Raw genomic sequence first — 17,821 nt, 5'->3', positions numbered from 1 at the left:
CAATCTCTTTTCTTTTCCACAGAGATGGAACCAAAATAAGAATAGCTTCATCAAAGCAAAAGCTAAAGCAAAGCAAAAACATTTGGGTGGAAGGCAGTGAGCTGGGGAAAACTCAATTCCCTTTTTCCATGCAAGCTGAACACTGCTGGTAGAGGAACAGCAACAGAAAACCTGCCTCTCACTTGCTGCTGCATTAAAGGCTTCCTGCATCTTTAGCCTCCACATACAATCCCACGTTTCAGCAACTGGGGGCCTCCTACCAGGCAGAAAGGCAGGATCAGCTTCACAGTAAATACACGATCTTATCACGGTGTTACATCCAGGGGTGCCCATTCCCCTGCCTAACCAAGGGCTCCTGTACCTGGAATCAGTTATCAACCACTTCAAGGTCCAAGGGTAAGTCCCTGGAAACAGCAAGTTACAGTGGCAAGAGCCATAACCTTTAGTACAACCACAAAAGATCTGCAGCACCTTTAGGAATCCACCCAACATGGCGTATGTGTGTATATATAAATTTTGTATATAGACACTGTAGTGGTTCATTCTTTTTAATACATATACAAGTACCTATACATATATACATATTTACAATTTACACCAGCCAGTAGATGTATGTGTACTGTACATACACACACAAACGCCGAGCACACACATGCACACACACGAACACACACTCCTCAGAACAGACTCCACAGCCTGGGAAATGAAGTCCTGCCAGAGTCCAAAGAGCAGCACCAAGGGGGGGTCTCAATGTACCAGCTTCAAGACTGCTTAGGACAAACACGAGCATTCACAGGATTTTGTACACTTGGGAAATAAAGAATGGATGGTGCGAGCTTCAGCCCAAAGAACCTCCATGCAAACTCCCCAGCTACACTGCAGCTGTTCCTGCTGTTCCACACTGTGCTCCCTCAGCAGAATGGATCCACCAGTGCTGTTCTGGCTGACCAGATCACACCCTGAGTGATGCTCTGCACCCAGGACTGCCATGACACTACAGCAGTCACAAGTTCTGCACTGTTTCCACCTAAGCACAGAGGCATGGCTGGGGTTCAACAAAAAGCACTGACTGGACTTGTCCTCTCGCTTTTCTAGCAGCCCATGGAACAGTGACAATTGGCTTTTCCATTTAATGAAGTATCTCCATTCCCTCATCCTTGCTCACCCTGCACTGCCAGGAGCTGCCAGAGCTCCTCTAGTTCTGCAGAGCAGGCAGTGCAGTCCCAAATGAGCCAGCCAGCACTCTTCCCAGCAGCCACAAGAGTCTTCTCCAGCCAGCCCTGCCCAAAGGCCACCGTCCCAAAGGCCACTGTCCTCCTGCAGACACCACGCTGAGCTCCTGGGCTGGGGAGCCAAAGGAGCTGCCTCAGTTACAGCCCCTCACTGCTCCTGTTCCAGGGCAGGGCTGGGTCATGGGGGGACATGCAAAACATCCAGGGGGTCACAGCAGCTCCCATTTGGCTTCACCTGCAGGGGAACATCAGCACCTCTCCTGTGGCACAGCAGGGTCAGACACACGGGTGACAGCAGGGGTGGAACAGCACTGTGACATCAGCAATAATGGGACATCCCCCAGCTCCTGCCAGCAGGTACACATTGCACCCACACACACACAGGAGGGTAACACCTGCTGGAAATGCTGGAATTTCTAAACAGTCCCTCCAGCTGAAGAATGCCCCCTGCTCCTGTGGCAGTGAGAGGTGGGGGCTGACTCAGGGTTTGCAGTTTGTTCACCTATTGACCACCTGCCCAGCCAGGTCCTTGGCCAGCAGTGCACAGTTCATACAGAAAACTGCTGCACCAAATTTAAGGGAGCATGAAGTATCTTTACAAATTCACTTCAAAGCACTGCTCCAAATGCAACTTAATTGTCCACAGTTTTGTCTCCTCACTTGCCTAAGACTGAAAAAATATATTTGTTATGAAGGAATCTGTGTTATTGCTATTGTTGGTTTGCACTGTGTGGTTCCATCTTTACCATTTCAAATCCAAACTCTTTGGGGATAAAATATTGGTTTTTTTCTGTTGATTTTTTTTCTTTCCAATTTCTTAAAATTGTACAAAAATAAAGGATTTCCACAAATATGGGCTAAAGGTAACCAATAATACCTCTATGCTTAGGATCAGCTGTTGGAAATGTGGTTGACAGCCACAAGACCAGAAATAAACCTCTAGTGATTCTTTAGTTTAACATTTAAAAGACATGAAAACTTCTGCTTATAAAATTGACCCCATACAGAATGGAACAGCTCAACTAACAGCTGTTTATTATTACTTTTTAAAATAATGGTCCTAAATTTAAAAATAAAATCAAGTACTTCCTTTTATGATTTTCACATTATAAAACTGCACCATTCAAAATCTGTGGCCAGGGAATCCCCTTTGCACTAAGACAGTTTCTTTTAATAGTCATCGAGTGTGTTTTCCAGGAAAACATTCCTAACATCCAGTATGGAAGCCAGCTCCAAAATGTGCTTTTGGAGGTGAGGGTTCTCCACCGTTTCATCTCTTGGCAGCTGAGGATAAGATTCAGGATAATTTCGAGTCTCCTGCTAGATGACAGTGAAAACAAAGAGAATCAGACACTCATTTCTTTCACATCCTCGAGGAAGAAGACTGCAAAAGGCCAATTTCACCCTAATCTATTCAGTATGGCACAGAGATAGAAAACATTCTAGAATTTTCAGTTTTCTCTTTGACTCAGAGATGGTCACAGTGGCAATACAAATGCCTGTTCATCTCAGATAGTTATTGGTATCTTTACCGAGGCTTTGCAGAAAAAATATAAAATCACTAAAAGAGACCAAAAATATTCACCTGTACTCACCTACTAGGCTGGAGTTCATTTCTTGAAATTACAGACATGTAAGCATCTCCTGTGGGAGATTCAGCTCATCCTAAAACCAATACCTAAGGCACTGGGGGCAAATCTCTCCCCACTAACACAGACCTACTTCTTTTCCCTGGTATCAGAGCAGCCCAGGGAGCTGACTTAGGCTTGGGGAGCTGCTGGATGTGTGCAGCTCCTCAGCTGAATGCTGCACCTTTCCAAGCCCCAGTCCCACTTTTCCCTGCAGTGTTTAAAATGGAGCAGGCAGTTTATATGCCAACACTCACATAAAATGGTGTGGATGCAGAGCAGACTTCTCTGTTGGCACAGCTTTACCCAACAGGGAGGCAAAATACCATCTTCCTATTCAGTGTATTCATTTACACTTCAAAGAACTTTCAAAACCCATTCACATGAACACATTGCAGAAATAATGACCCACTCCCCCCCACTTCCTCTCATATTCTTGTTCTGTACCGTTTTGGTTGTGTAGAAATAATAATCTAAAGTTATAAAGAGGAACTTTTCTAGCAGACAAGGCTGTCCAGAGTGCCATAACTGAACTGCTGTGCTAGGTGCAGGACTGAGGCTGCTGCAAGCCAAAGGCTTTGTCCCTTTGGAGAGACAAAAGGCACAGCCCCAGTGCGAGCTGCAGGGACAGCATGTGAGCAGCAGTCACCTTCCTGAGGTGCTGCTCAGCCCTTGCACCCTCCCACCTGAGCCAGGACAGCTCTGGAGCTCCCACAAAGGCACAGACATCCCTGCATACCCGGAAGATTTTGTGCATCCTCATAGTAGCCGAACAGAAGATAAATCTTGTGAGAAGCAAGCGAAGAAATTCATCCCCGAAAAACTGAAGAAAGGACTGATCTGTGCAGAAGGCAAAGAAAGCTGGGCTTAGAAAGGCTCAGACCCCCCTGAGAGGCTCAGCTGGGGCTGGCCAGGCCGTACCTATGGAGCGGGAGTGGGTCAGCAGCTGGGCAATGTCCCGGTTGATTTTTCTGAGGTAATCCTGACACTTCTCCCACAGGCCTCGGCGCATGCTTGATAATCCAGAGACAAACAGGAATGCCATTAACGGATTGTTCAGAAAGAGTGTGAAGAGGCTACCCCGCTGAGACTGATCTAAAAGGAAAAATAAATCAATAGACAAAGGGATACATTTGGCACATGAAACAGAAATGTGTCCCTGCCACACAAGGAAGCCGCTCACCCGCTAAATTCCGTCACAGAGAGCTCCTGTGTGTTAGCCACAGCTTCTCTGCAGACCTGATCAGTGACTGCCAGCAAAGGCTTGCTGGAGCTGAGCATTAACACCACGACACCTGAACTGGCTCTGCTCCCTTCCTGGGAGCAGTAAAGCTGCCCAGAGTTGTGACAGCCACCATCGCCCCACGCTGGGCTGCCACCTCCTCTCTCCGTGTAGGAGAGCGAGCCTTTGCTCCCAGCTCCTGCTGGAGCCATCTGTGGAAATGTCATCAGCACTGGAACAAATTATCTACCAGATATACAGCTAAACTTTATCATACATCTCCTGGACTGGTATCCTGATTTAGGGGTTACACAGTAGTGAAAAGCTGTCTTTTCCTGAAGAGTCTAAGTTCTGTTTGGGATAGACACAGGATGCAACTGCAGCTTGATGGGAAATGCAATACTGCACATACCTTGCAATGCTTTTGGATATGCTGTTGGAGAAAGCAAGCACACCAATGGCTGTCCAAATAAGTTTGTGAAATTCTGTAACAGATAAGAATTTTGAAGTATTGATGGTCACTTTGCTTGCCTTGAATATTCAGCAAGTCAAGGGTACAAATTATATTAACAACAGAAGAACTAATGCCCCTCACACAGCTCAGCATTGGCAATGAGCCTGACAAGTTCACTTGCTCAGAGATCACAGCACAGAAGGAACATAACCAACTACATTTTAAAGGAATTACAATTCTCTCATTTCATTGCTACTGATGGCAGACACTAATTTCATGGAAATATGGCTTTCAGTAGTAACACATTACTTGAAAATAAAAAAATCATGTTCTGCAGTAAAAGTGAAAGCAATTGTGTTTAGCATCTTCCCTCAACACCACTGAACTGCCCAGTCAAAATCATTTCTTTCCCCTTTTCTTTCTATCAGGAGGAGCTATGTCTGATGAAACAGGAGGGCCCAGAGGAAAGATTTAAAGTTAAGTTTCCTTTAAAGCAAGTATGTCACAACCTTAACATCTGCTGTACTGAGCCCTCGTTTTACAACACTCATTTCATGCCCCTTTCACCACCACCTTAAATGTTGCCAAAGTGTCCAATTGCACAAGAATTCCTCCAGATCCTGGAACACCACCATTTCCCATTTTCACCAATATTTACCTGGTAAAGTCCTACTGTGCATCTGTCTGATAAACAATTATCACAAAAGCAAAAAAGCCAAAAATCACGCACCAAACCTCAACAGCTCTCACCACAACAGCTTTCTTAAAACTGAAGGCTTGCAAAGCTATAGAAAATGGGATTGCATCCTTTCAGAGCACAGACTCAAACCCTGCCTCCAGAGTAAATGAGTGCCACACACACATCTGCAGATTAGATTCTTAAAACTGCAGTTTACAAACACAAGACATGCACCACCACAAGTACCTGCTTGTATAAAATCCTCAAAAAGTTAATTGTGGAATTCGTTTTGGCCTCTGCATAATTCAATTGAACCTTCCAGGCAGTATATTTCAGCTATATTAGTTTTACAGAATTAATTTGATCTAAATCTGCTAAATACTAGAGACAGAAATCTAGTCTAATCAAAATAAAACATTTCCCATCTCTGACAGAGTGCTGAGTAGTGCTAAAAACCCTCCTAGTTCATTAGGAAGACTGATAATGCTGGATGCTAAGGTTTGGTGTCTAAGGAAGAAACAAAGACAGCTCCCTTGCAGACAGTAAGAACAGGCCAGGAATTGGTGAAAGAAGCATTTCAAATTTCAGGAGTCACCCCAGACACTGCTGGTAGGAACTGTGCACACACTGGCAAGGTTTGACCTTCTCCAGTACGCCCAGGGCCATCAGCAGAATGACATGTTTAATTAATTCCATCATGTGTCACTCAGTCAGACCAAAGCAGCCCTGCCCAGTGAGAGCAGCCCTGCAGCCCAGAGCACCCCTGGGCCACCTGTGGGTCTCAGGCACAGCATGGGAGCACTCTGGACTCTGTGTGGAAAGGAAAACCTGCCCTGCAGCCCAGATGTTGACAGGAGGTCTGGATATGGAAAGCCCTACCCTTCAGTGCATTGACAACCCCAAAAAGGATAAACCCCATTTTGTTTCAAAATTGACTGGTTTTTTCTCCAGTGTTCAAGTTTTCCAACAGAAGTTTTGCTGCCATGTACATGTCCTTCCTAGAAGGAACTGCCCATCATCTCCAAAAGCAGTCACTTCACATTTAAGCTTTGCTAAGCTGAGTATTTACACCACATCACTGACAAAGGCCTTGCATTCTCACTGGCTGGAGGTTTTGGTTTGGTTTGGTTTGAAGACTTTGCATTTTACCATGATCCTAGACAACCACAGCTACAGGAAGATATTGATTTAAAAATATTATTTCATCCACATATGCAGTGGTAACCTTCAAGAACACACAGACAGCTATATTTAAATGGAAGTGTTAAAAAAAAAATCACAGCTTTCAGTAGATATGCTCGATTTGCAGTTATCTTCCACTTTCAGCTAAATATACAGGGGAGGAAGCTGTTCAAGTGCTGCTGATTTGACAAACTGGCAAGTCACTTCCTGGCAGGACTGACTTTCAGTCATCACCATTTAAGTCCTCCAGAGAGAGGGAGAGGATGGGGATGCGTGCAGGAGAGCAGGAATGGGCTGCAGAAAAGGATGTGTGAGCAGTTGCTGTTCCTGCTGGTACTGCTGGCAGTGACATTTAAATGTCAGGATAGCTCCTGTCCTACCAGGAAGGATCAGAGCAGCCACGTGGAAAAGTCAGTATTGACTTCAGCTCCTCACAGGGTTGCACAGAACCTCTTTGTTTGCCAGCCCTTGAGCCTCCAGCCACCTGCCAGCCCCCAGGGACAGTCACAGCTCTGTCAGGGCACTCTGGGACCCCAGCACAACCACAGCAGTGTACAAAGGCTGCAAACACTGACACTGAGAGCTCTGCCATGAACCTGCAGCGGAAAACAAAACAAGTCACCTAAACCAGTCCCCTCACACATCTACCTGTGTTCAGTGGCAAGAGATGGGGAAGGTGAATGTCACTTCTGAGATGCTGAACTTATTTCTTTTTAGGTTCCTTGCAGTTTTGCCCACTCTGTTCTGATCTGGGTCAGTGCTCCCAGCAGCCACTTCTATAATTCTGTCCTGAAATACTTCCAAAGCTCACATTTCTGTGCTCCTTCCACACAGGAAGAGCTGGATGCTCTCCACCAGCTGAACACTGATGGGTTTTACACCCCTGCCAGCTCACTGCAGAACAAGGAAAAGAAACTCTGTGGAAGGTACAGAGTTGCTTACTGCCTGCCCACTAAATCTGAAGAAAAATTAATTACCAAATTTAAATGTAATAGAAAAAGAAAAAAAAAAAGGAAAAAAAAAAAAGCAAATTCTACTGTAAACACATAACATTGTTCTCACAAGACCTATGAATCTACATGTGGAAATCTATTGCCCCAAACAGGTCCTTTGCTCTAAGTTTTACACAGAACCCCAGTCTGTCCAGAGCTGGAATCCTCTGCTCTCTTACAGAATTGATCCACTTGACATCTTTTAACAATTCTGTTAGAGAGGAAGGTGGTACAAAAACCAAAACCAAACCAAAAACCAAACACAAGCTGTAGCTTTTTCCCCTGAAAGAAAACCAATCCCCCTGGTGTTACACCAGAATGAATGTGAGGAAGGAGCGTAGGGAAATAAATCCCTTCCAAATGCTCACTTTCTCAGAAACCCTAGTAAATAATTCCAATTGTGTTTCCCTCCATTTAAATGAGGAAGGGAATTCAAGAAAAAGCAGATTCACTCTGAAACCAGTGCAGTGAACTTTTGTTTTAAAAAGCCCTCTGAGACGCAATACACTACAACAAACCACAGACCCAACAGAGAGGACAGATCATTATTTGGCTGCCTGGCAGGAATTCCCTGGCTCAGAATCTCCTGAATCAGAACTATCCTGAATCACACTGAGCACTGATTTAGTACCTCTCCTTGGCCAACACATGCCTTGAAAACAACCAGCACAGCCTGTGGACACTGAACAAGGCACAAGTTGCTCTGGCCACTAGACGTCCCTGTTCCTCCTCCGAAACGCAGCTGTGGATGTTCCCTTCCCTCACTGCACATAATGGAGCTATAAAAAGGAACACAGAAGAAGTGGCACTTTCCCCAGATATAGCACATTCTTATTACGCCATTCATGAATGAAATACATGTGTAATGCTCTCCAGGTTCAACTGGCCACCGTGAGTGCAATGCCTGCTTCTGTATTACCCGAACTGCAGATTCCCAGAGGTGATTTGGCATGGAGCAATTCTACTGTAAGTCCAGAGCACCCTAGGAAGGAGGCTCACTGTCCAAGCAAACACCACTCTACAGTGACACTGGATGCTAATTTGAGGCTTGTTACTTCCTTGGTTCAGACACTTTTCAGACACAGACACCCCGTGTTTAATAAGATCAGGCTCAATGCTTTGACTCCTTTCTGTTGCTTAAAAGCAACTGAATGTTGGATGACTGGAAAAAAGAAGAGCACATTAGTTATCTCCCTCCCCCATACACACACATTGAGATTTGTCTTTGGTATAAAACAAAAGTAAACCTCCCACCAGAGACCTTGGCAATCTTGAACCTTTTTCCCTCCAGGAGGATTTATTACTTTCCAATGAGCGGCTGTTCATGTGCTTCTCCTCTTGTTCCTATTCATAGGGTCAGATCCTGACTAGCATGCACAACCTCAAAAGAAAAGAAAGACTGAATACAAACTGTTTAAAAAAATAGCCTGTTAGAAGTGTGAGCTAACTAGGGGTTGGCACTGTATCCTACCACACGAGGAGCTGCCCCCAAGGGCCTTACCTTGTAGGCAACGCTGTTGGAAGAATCCACGATGATGAACAGGGGCTTTCTGGTGAAAGGGTAGAGATCTCCAGGGTGAAGGCTGCAAAGAGAAAGGGACACCTCAGAGCACCACAGCTGCTGCACAGCTCTGACACACTGCACAAGAGTCTCAGCCACGCAGTTGCCCACAGCCAGATAAAAAGCAGACAGATTTCCCATGCCCCAGTCCCACATTCATCCTCAGAGAGCAACTGCACTATTGTCTGTATTTGTCTATAAATATGGACTGTTTACTAGTCTTCTTACTAGTTTAGGAGATGTTCAACTTCTTGACAAATCATCCACCACTGATCTGAAGCTTGTCAGTAATTAAGAACTTATATTAACTTACATAACTAAGGCTGTTTAAATAATCATTTAAAGCCGCACATTCATTTCTAAGTGTTTGAGCCAACCCCCATTATGATGCCCTGCACCGAGGAGTTTGAACTCCAGAGGTGTTGATGCATTTTCCTCTGTGAAAGACACACTCCTGTGGACGTGCAGGTGTGCAGCAGGACGCTGACCACAGCAGGACACTGACCAGTGCATCTCCTTGTAGGACTGGTTGCGCTTGTGGATGGCGTCCCCATTGATGATGTCGCGGTTACTGTTGGTCAGCACGCCCCCAAAATCGTACGGACCTTCAGGGCAAAGGGAAGCTGAAATCAGCAGGGGCAACTCACCCCTCTCACACATTCAGTGGTTACATGGAGGGGAGGAAGCAACAACAAATCCCAGAAAACTAAAGGAATCTGAACTACTGCAGGGGAGAGAGGAATGTGGAGACTTCACTAACTGAATATTCCTTTTTATGCTTTTCTAGAAATTTCAGCATCTATCAAATAGAAGCAAGGAATGCAACTTCATAACTTCTAATTTAATTATTCACTATTTACCCACAAACATTAATGCAAATGATCCAAATACTGGCTCGTTCCACTATAGAGAAAAAAGATTAAAACCCATTACATGTCTGACATAGGAAAATTAATACCTTTGTAAAATTACTGTATGAGTTTGCATATTCCAGATTCAGAATTTGATTTAAAAATAAGGCTAAATGAATCAAAAATACTAGAAATACTTCTGTCATTTGCAGTTCTAACACTGCAAAGGGGAGAAGAGAGAACTCAGAATAGCAAAGAGATAAAACAGCTCTAACCATATTTCAAATCTTTAGCAAAGGTTTGTATTTCAAGATCTCAAAGTGAGAATTCACAATTTTCACATGCACACACCCTGGACATGTGTTCCCACTGTAAGCTGAATATTCTGCTAAATTTGCAAAACTAAGCTACCCCTGAATGTCTGACGGAGTGCAAAGATGGAAGCAATGGCTACAAAAAATATCAAATCCAAGATACCAAGAAATATTTCTGCCATTGGTATGGGTATGAAATGTCACTAACTTTAATAAAATCAAGTATTAGAGTTTCCTCATTCTGTCATACATTTGCAGACTTGGCTGACCCACATTTGGCCACCAAATGAAATTTTTTTCAGGTTTGGATACAAGGCGCCTTTCCATTTAAGGGAAGCATTGGGGATACAAAATCAGGAACAGAACAAACATTAATTCAGCACTGTTACAAACACCTCACATGGTCTGCCAAACACACTGCTTGCAGGCAATGCACAGTGCAGCTTGCAGCTGCTCTCCCTTTTAATAAGGCAGACCTGTGTGCAGACCACACCACCTTATTAAAAGAACGCAGTTGTGATGGATTCACTGAGCCAGAGCTCCTCAGGTGACTGAGCCTGGGTGCCTCTGCCACAAGGTCTCAAGCTGAAACAACACATGCAGAGAGGGGGACACACCACAGGCTTCAGAGAACACACTTCAGTTAGGACCTATCACCAAGCTGCAGCAAGAAGTAAAATGTTAAAAGCATTTTAAAAAATCACTGCCACCATCCAAAGCTGACAGGGATTTTTTTTTTCTTTTAACATTTTGATAGCTCTATAAATCATGCACTGGGGAGGACAAAGCATGCATCTTATAAAGGAATGCAAGTTTCAAACCGATGAGGTTTTAATAATATTTAGGATGTTAAAAAGTTATTTTGATTTTTTTTCTTGAATTATATAAACAGATCTTTGGACCATGTTTACTTCAGCCAACCAGTTTTCAGCTTTTACATTGCAGCTGCATCCAAATATTCTGCTAGATTGAAAAGAACAGGAGGGTGAGGTGAGGGGAATTGTCAAAAATCATGAGAAGGGCTTGAATTGTCAGGTTAATGAGCGTGCAAATAGACCAGTCCCTGCAGCTGCTTGAGTCCTTCCACCACCCAGGTCCTGGCCACACGTTCTCCTGGTGCCGGGCATTGGAAAGAACCACAGAGTGCCACTGAGCCATTTTATCAACTTTGTGCTGATGCATCAGCTGAGCCATGTGGTCTTCACAATTGGGAGGCTTTTAATACTTCAGATGCATCAGAAACTGGATGTGTCCTTTGAAAAGTTCTCAGGTTAATGCACACTAATTAAAACACAAAGATTTAATTATTGTTTGTGGAAAACAAAGGCTATCTTACTAAGCAGACAGGAGAATCGAATTGACTTGTCTTTTAAAAGGAGCTTTGTGACATCTTTCTTGGTCACTTGTCCTGGAACATGAAGAGAATTCAAGCCCTGTTCATGACAGGGAGCATTCCTTTATTGTACCTTCACTATCCGAACGACCTGATGGGAACACGCCCGTGGCAGACAGGTAAATCAGCAGCACGCTGTTGGCAGGCAGCTCCTGCAAGGCAAACAGGGGCACCAGTGCCAAGGGAAGAAAGGTACAACTTTATTTTAATACTGAATCAATACCTTCATAAGCACATTGTTACTATAATTGTGCTACTCCTGCTTGTGGCTCCCTCCACTCTGCTCTTGGTACGTGGATTTGCCCTGACACACAACAGACCCAAAGTGTCACCTGATGAAATGTCTGCAATTTTCTGAGATTTTCTCCTCACAAACCTCCAGGTTGATATCAGAGCTCCAAGCAGCACTGAGAAAGCATCTGTTTCCACACAGACTCTTACTATCTATCCAGATCTGAGGCCATCCAAGATGTGGAACCCAAAACTGCCAAGATCCACACAGACCCCAACTCCCAAACCATCACACAGGAAGCTTTGTTCTCAGCTCCAATGGGATACAGGACTGGAGATTCTGCTGCTCTCAAGCACTGTATAGCTACTATCTCCTGATGCACTTCCCTGATTTTGGTCTGTGCTTGGTATGCTATGAAATAAAAGAATACTCTTAAAACTTTTCTACTCTCCAGATCAATGGAGATCCACATTTCATTCATTTTCACAAACAGTCCTGGATATTTTTTATCACAAATAAATTCACTGATTTCACAAACCTTAAATGATGCTGCTAAAAATGTATATAGCTGGCTAAAAGTTGGTTTATAAAGTAGGTATTTATGGGGGTTTTCCCTCCTGGCTGGTTTCTCTGTCGACTCCTGTTAAAAGAAATAAACAAAATACTACTCAAAAAACCCCAACAACCAGACATTATCAAAGCAGTTTCATAACCCTCTAAATTTCTCTTTAGTAGAATGCTCATCTACAACACACTACCCACACAAATTGTCTGCCCATTCTGCATTTCCTACTACACAGTAAAGTAAGATCTACAGTATTCAAACCAGAACTTTATATTATCCCTCACTGAAACTTGTGAACTAAACCTTTCTTAATCTCTCATGTATCACCTAAGAAATGAGTGACAAAATTCACACTTCATCTCAATTAAATGAATTTTAAATCTTCGTATTTTCTTTTTGCCCCAGACAGAACACTTGATGCTTTCTCTGAAGGGGACATTAACTTTCACATGGCTTAGTAATCTGAGCTACCCTTCCCTAATTTCTAGTGAAGTTTACTCCACCTTTACTAACCTGCTGTGCACAGTGACAATATTGAAAGAGTACACTACTTAAATCAATCAAACAAAAATCCCAGTTAAGATGCGTTGCCAGGTTTTTTACTGAAGTGGGACTCACCTGCATTCCAGGTTTGTTCATTTGTGATGCCAAGTTCATGGGTTCCCTCTCCAGGGCTTGCAGCATTCGGAACATGTCGATTGTTAATTCACTGAACTTGACCTGCAAGAGAGCCACACAGTTTATTCTGCCAGATACACATTAAACAGAATTTCTCTGGAATTATCCACCTAGGAGACTCTGCACACCAGAGAGATCATTCTCTCTCAGGGTCATTGTCTGTCTGTGTCATCTTTGACTCTCTAAAGAGCTGGGAATGACTTCTATAAGATCTCACAGAAGACAAAGTCTATTTGTTACTGATCCACCAGGCCAAGTTACTGCACTGCAGATCCCTGCTTCCAAATCACAGGCTTCTCTGGGACATGTACAAATCAGTGCTGAAATGGCTGTGTACTATGAATTCAGACAAAATCTGACAAAGACAGATGAAGTATAGTTTAAATAGAACTCCCTTAGCTAAAAAGAGCTCAGAGAGAAGTCATGAAATTTGTATAACTTCACTATCATTACCACCTAAAAACAGGACCTAGAATGTCTTTTGAAAACCTTCCTGTTGCCACTGAAGTTGCAACAAGTTGGAGTGAGTCAAATGAAAACTTAAGTCAAGTTTTTTCTAGATGTATGTTTCCCATGCTTGAATGTTGTTACAAATAATCCAGTACATGAAAATCAATTGTATCTACTAAATTGACATGTTGAATATAAACAATAAGATGTCAGTACTATAGGTCTAATATCTGACATTTCATTTTAGCTCTTATTTCTGAGAACCCTCTTCCTCCTGCTACCACTGCAGCCATCACAATAAAACTATTTCAGTGTTCTCCTCTGTTGGAATTTGTTTTGCAGGATCAGAAGGGATGTCATGGGGGGACTCCAAAGATGCAAACCCAGGTGCCCAGCACTTCCTTTACCTGGTTGTTGCAGTTCCCAATAATGAGCGCATCTGCAAGAGCAAGCTGTCCCACTATCATGCCCTGCTCCAGCAACGGAGCTCCCGTCTCAGAAAGCCTGTTAGAGGTGATTACAATGGTGTTGTCATCATTTAAAACCATGACAGGGTCTGCCTAAAAAAAGCAACCAGAATAAATCAAGAATTCAGGAAAGCATACACATTTGCAGTCAGAGAGAAGTCCACAGGTCTTAGCACTTACAATAAACATTTCACAAACGAGGCAGCTTTTTAAATTTGCCATACATGTATTTGTGTATTTGTATGCAGGCTACAGGATAAAGCCTTCCCACTTGGAAGAGCCAAGTTCTTAGGGACTGCAAGAAATACATGGGGCAAGCAGATGAAGGTACAGCAAAGAGAAAAGCATACTGCCTCCAGTGACATGGACTCTGCTTCAGCTTTACCTGAGGAGTCCAATGTCATCAACAGCTTTACATACTCATGCAGAATAAACTGATATTCCTACATTCATAATAATTTTAGTTTGCCTATTTTAGCCTGCTTTCCCTTTGTAGAAATGAATAGCAAAGGAAGAGAGTGAATGATAATGCTGCCACCCATTCTGGCAATATTTAAATATTCCTGTGACCATGTGTCAGTGATTCATGGGACAGGCAAACTGTCCCTGCACTGGCACCCCTGCTATACAGGAACACTTCCACCAACAAGACAGAAAACCACTGCAGGGGATGGTGTTCTCACCTCAATAAATGCTGCCACCTCCTGAAGAACCAGGTTCCACTCCACCTGATCTTCAGTATTGAAGCGATGCGTGTAATCTTCAATTTCATCTGACAGCTCCTGATGTAAACAGTCCAGAGACAGACACAGTCAGTCCTAGAACCTAACAGGCAGTCAGTAACCTTCTATTTGGTTAGCTGTGCTGGCCTTTAAGAATAATAAATAAATAAATTCCTTGAGAACATATGCAGCACGCTCCTAACATGCCAGCCAAAACGCGCTCTTTCAGCAGACAGAATGCCAATGCTACACGGAGTTCTGGCAATGCAAATTGTCTTTTACGTAGGTCCAAATGCAAAGAATATCTGGAGTTAAGTATAATTATCCCACTCACAGCTATGTCACTGGTTATTACCATAAGCTATGGATACCAGGGACTCAAATTTCAGCTTGCAAGTAACTTTAAATACCTTGAGGAAGGGATGGTGTGGCTGGTTTAGCTGTGCTAAGCTAAGGCTGCAGTTCAAGGGAGCTGTGACACAGACAGCAATGCAACCTACACAAAGCTGTCAAGCCCAGGAACTGCTTGAAGAGAGGTTGTCAGAGGGGCTGGGAAGCATATGCTGTGGGGAGCAGCTTGCTGTTCCTTTTCTGCACTTCCAGGGCACCTCCCTGTCTGGGCTGCACCTACTGGAGTATTTTTACTTGCTGTTCAAACAATGCTACCAAACCATTTGATCTTGAGAAGTGTCATTATTAAATGTCTGAATCACAGAAGGTATTCCCTGTGCTGGATGTCAGACAGAGTAGAAAAGCGAGGATCAGCATCCTCCTACCCCTCAGCATGTTTATCCTGATTTGAGCCTACCTTTACAAGGTCCTTTACAACATCCATCTTGTTGAGCAGGAGACAAACCACGATAAACCTTGCATAGTAACGCAGCTTCTTAACCACTAATTCAGGCCTGGACACAACAACAAAAACACCACAGCCAAATTTGAGATTAAAATAGAACAGAGGCAAGTAGCAGGGGCAAGGGAGGGGAGGAGTTTAACACCAGAGCAGGGCTGAACACTTGCAGATTAAGAGTTCTGACTGAACTCACGTGGTGATGAATAGTCCCTTGGCTGCTTGGAGATTTGGCTAAAATTGAGTACAGGCACATAAAAATAATTTAAGAAAGCCACAGCCTCTTTACATGACAGGGGCATGAGAGTCAGATACCATGGCTGGCTCTTCAAACCTTGCTGTACTGCAGTATGAGCTGCTGTTCCCCTGAAAGGCCTGATGAAAATCAGATTCCTCTGCTGCAGCCCAGCTGACCCATCTTCCACCCACAGCATTCCAGCTCCCAGCACTGATACTGCTCAGGATTTTAAATGACAAAACTTTGGGGCTAATAACCTTCTACCCAGGACCAGGTAACAGAATATTCTTCCAGTCATACGGTAAAACTCTTACTTATCCTGAATTTATTTTTCTATCGTGGCAGAAAGATTAAAAGGAACTTCCTTTAACAACATGGATTTTATCCCAGTAATGCTCCTACAGTTTATAACTCCTTACTGCTTCCACACACTTTTCTAGTCTTGAAAAGGGCCTCAGACATACCTGTCTTCTTTGTTGACCTGGGAGTAGTAGGACCTCTGCCTGATGGCGGAGTAGAAGGAGAACGCCTCGTTGAGATAGCTGGTTTCGGAGGTGCGCAGGCTGCGGGAACACGGCCATCAGCTCACTGCCCCACAGGAACCCCACACCAAACCCTCCCTCCTGCCCCCTCAGCCTCCTGGGCACCCATGGCACAGCTCCCTCCTCCAGGGCCATCCTGTGACAGCCACTCTCGCTCTGGGAGGGCAGATGTCAGAGCTGGATCCCACCTCAGCTGCCCGTCCTGCCCCCACCCGTACAGGGATGGGGTCACTGCACACTTTAAAGGAACATTAAGCTCTCAAACTTGTAAATCACACTTTTGCACAATAGTCCAAAGCAGCATGCAGGGAGGGCATTTTGGAGCAGGAGGAAGTCCTTGGGCAGTACCAGTGTGACCAGCACCGTGGCACCCCATGCAGCCCCAGGGCGCTCAGCCCAGTCACTGATTCCTCCTGACTGAGCACCCAGACATTTGCCATGCAGCTGCACTAACCCTGCACTGCCCACTGAATCCTCTTCTGTGCTTACTTACTAATAATGGTAATAGAGCTGCCCAATCTTGGAAGCAATTTCCCCAATTTGCCACCTCTTCAACCCATACCGATTGTCCAACACTTGTCTATGTTGCAAGAGAGAAAAGAAAGATTAAAAGGATTCCCAAATTTCCCAGAATATCCCACCAGACAAGACAAAGAGCCATTGCAGGACCAAATTCAGCCTTCATTACCAGTGCAGCATTGCCAGCAGCAGCCCCTCACACCCCACAACAAGAGCCATTTATCTTGCATAAACTTGCCAGAACCAGGCTTAAGTGTGTTGCACAAAATACACACAACAAAAGGTCACAACTTCCCAGGAGAACACGCAGTCTGTGCAGCCAGAGGAAGGTGTGAAGGATCAGAGCCCACACTGCAGCAAGAGACTTCACACCATTCCAGATTGTGCTCTGCAGAATCCATCACTGCCCCAGTAAGAAATTAAAGCACCACACACTCAGGTAGAGCAAAAAGGTTTGTTGAAAAAGGCAGACTGAACACTCTGCAACATTTTAATTCAATAGACTGTGAGCACTGCAGGAAGTGGCTGTTCCCTCCCTTCATGCTGGAACAGCACACTGAAATCTCAATCTTAGCTGGGGCCCTGGGCATTCCAGAGATTAAAGCTGCACTTAAACCCACACAGCTCATCTGCCTACAACATCTCCTTACCGGTGCTGCTGCTGGAACTTCCAGAGTTTGGTGTAAACATCAAATGTTCGCCCAAAATAGGATTGCCACTGCTTCTGCCCATACTGAGGTAAATCCCTGCAAGAGACAGTGACAAAAGCAGAATTAGGAAGCAGAATCCAGTCAGCCCAACGTGACAGGAGCATGTTTGTGTCAAAGTCAGAACTGCTTTGTTCAGGATTCACTTGACATACTTAAGAATTCTGCCTGCACCTGGAATTACAAGAACCATGATTGTCAGAGTTTCTCAAAACCTGTTATTCCTGGATCTCTCCAAATAGGAAATGATCATGTTGCTACATGCAACAGGTGTTTGAAAACATCTTACAATTTTGCTAAAAGAGAAGTAATTTTATGGTAATATGCACAGAAAGACAGATTG

The 17,821-nt window shown here is 44.1% G+C and overlaps 1 protein-coding gene across 1 annotated transcript in view; it reads right to left on the bottom strand.

Moving 5' to 3' along the window:
- Positions 1-1,875: 1,875 nt before the first annotated feature.
- SCAI (suppressor of cancer cell invasion) overlaps positions 1,876-17,821 on the bottom strand; it is a 33,110-nt gene continuing 17,164 nt past the window's right edge. The window contains exons 6-20 of the mRNA XM_033077848.1: positions 17,422-17,517; positions 16,746-16,832; positions 16,175-16,273; positions 15,431-15,527; positions 14,584-14,682; positions 13,841-13,993; positions 12,924-13,025; positions 12,279-12,380; positions 11,582-11,660; positions 9,456-9,555; positions 8,891-8,972; positions 4,495-4,567; positions 3,782-3,955; positions 3,600-3,700; positions 1,876-2,552 (exon numbers count right to left, since the gene is read on the bottom strand). Coding sequence (XP_032933739.1) covers positions 2,403-2,552; positions 3,600-3,700; positions 3,782-3,955; positions 4,495-4,567; positions 8,891-8,972; positions 9,456-9,555; positions 11,582-11,660; positions 12,279-12,380; positions 12,924-13,025; positions 13,841-13,993; positions 14,584-14,682; positions 15,431-15,527; positions 16,175-16,273; positions 16,746-16,832; positions 17,422-17,517 — 1,594 coding nt within the window. The 3' untranslated portion in view covers positions 1,876-2,402. The remainder of the gene's footprint in view (positions 2,553-3,599; positions 3,701-3,781; positions 3,956-4,494; positions 4,568-8,890; positions 8,973-9,455; positions 9,556-11,581; positions 11,661-12,278; positions 12,381-12,923; positions 13,026-13,840; positions 13,994-14,583; positions 14,683-15,430; positions 15,528-16,174; positions 16,274-16,745; positions 16,833-17,421; positions 17,518-17,821) is intronic.

This window comes from Catharus ustulatus, chromosome 21 (genome assembly GCF_009819885.2).
Source record: "Catharus ustulatus isolate bCatUst1 chromosome 21, bCatUst1.pri.v2, whole genome shotgun sequence".
Lineage (NCBI taxonomy): Eukaryota > Metazoa > Chordata > Aves > Passeriformes > Turdidae > Catharus > Catharus ustulatus.
The sequence above is the reverse complement of the archived record's forward strand: the minus strand, read 5'-3'. Positions and strand labels throughout refer to the sequence as shown.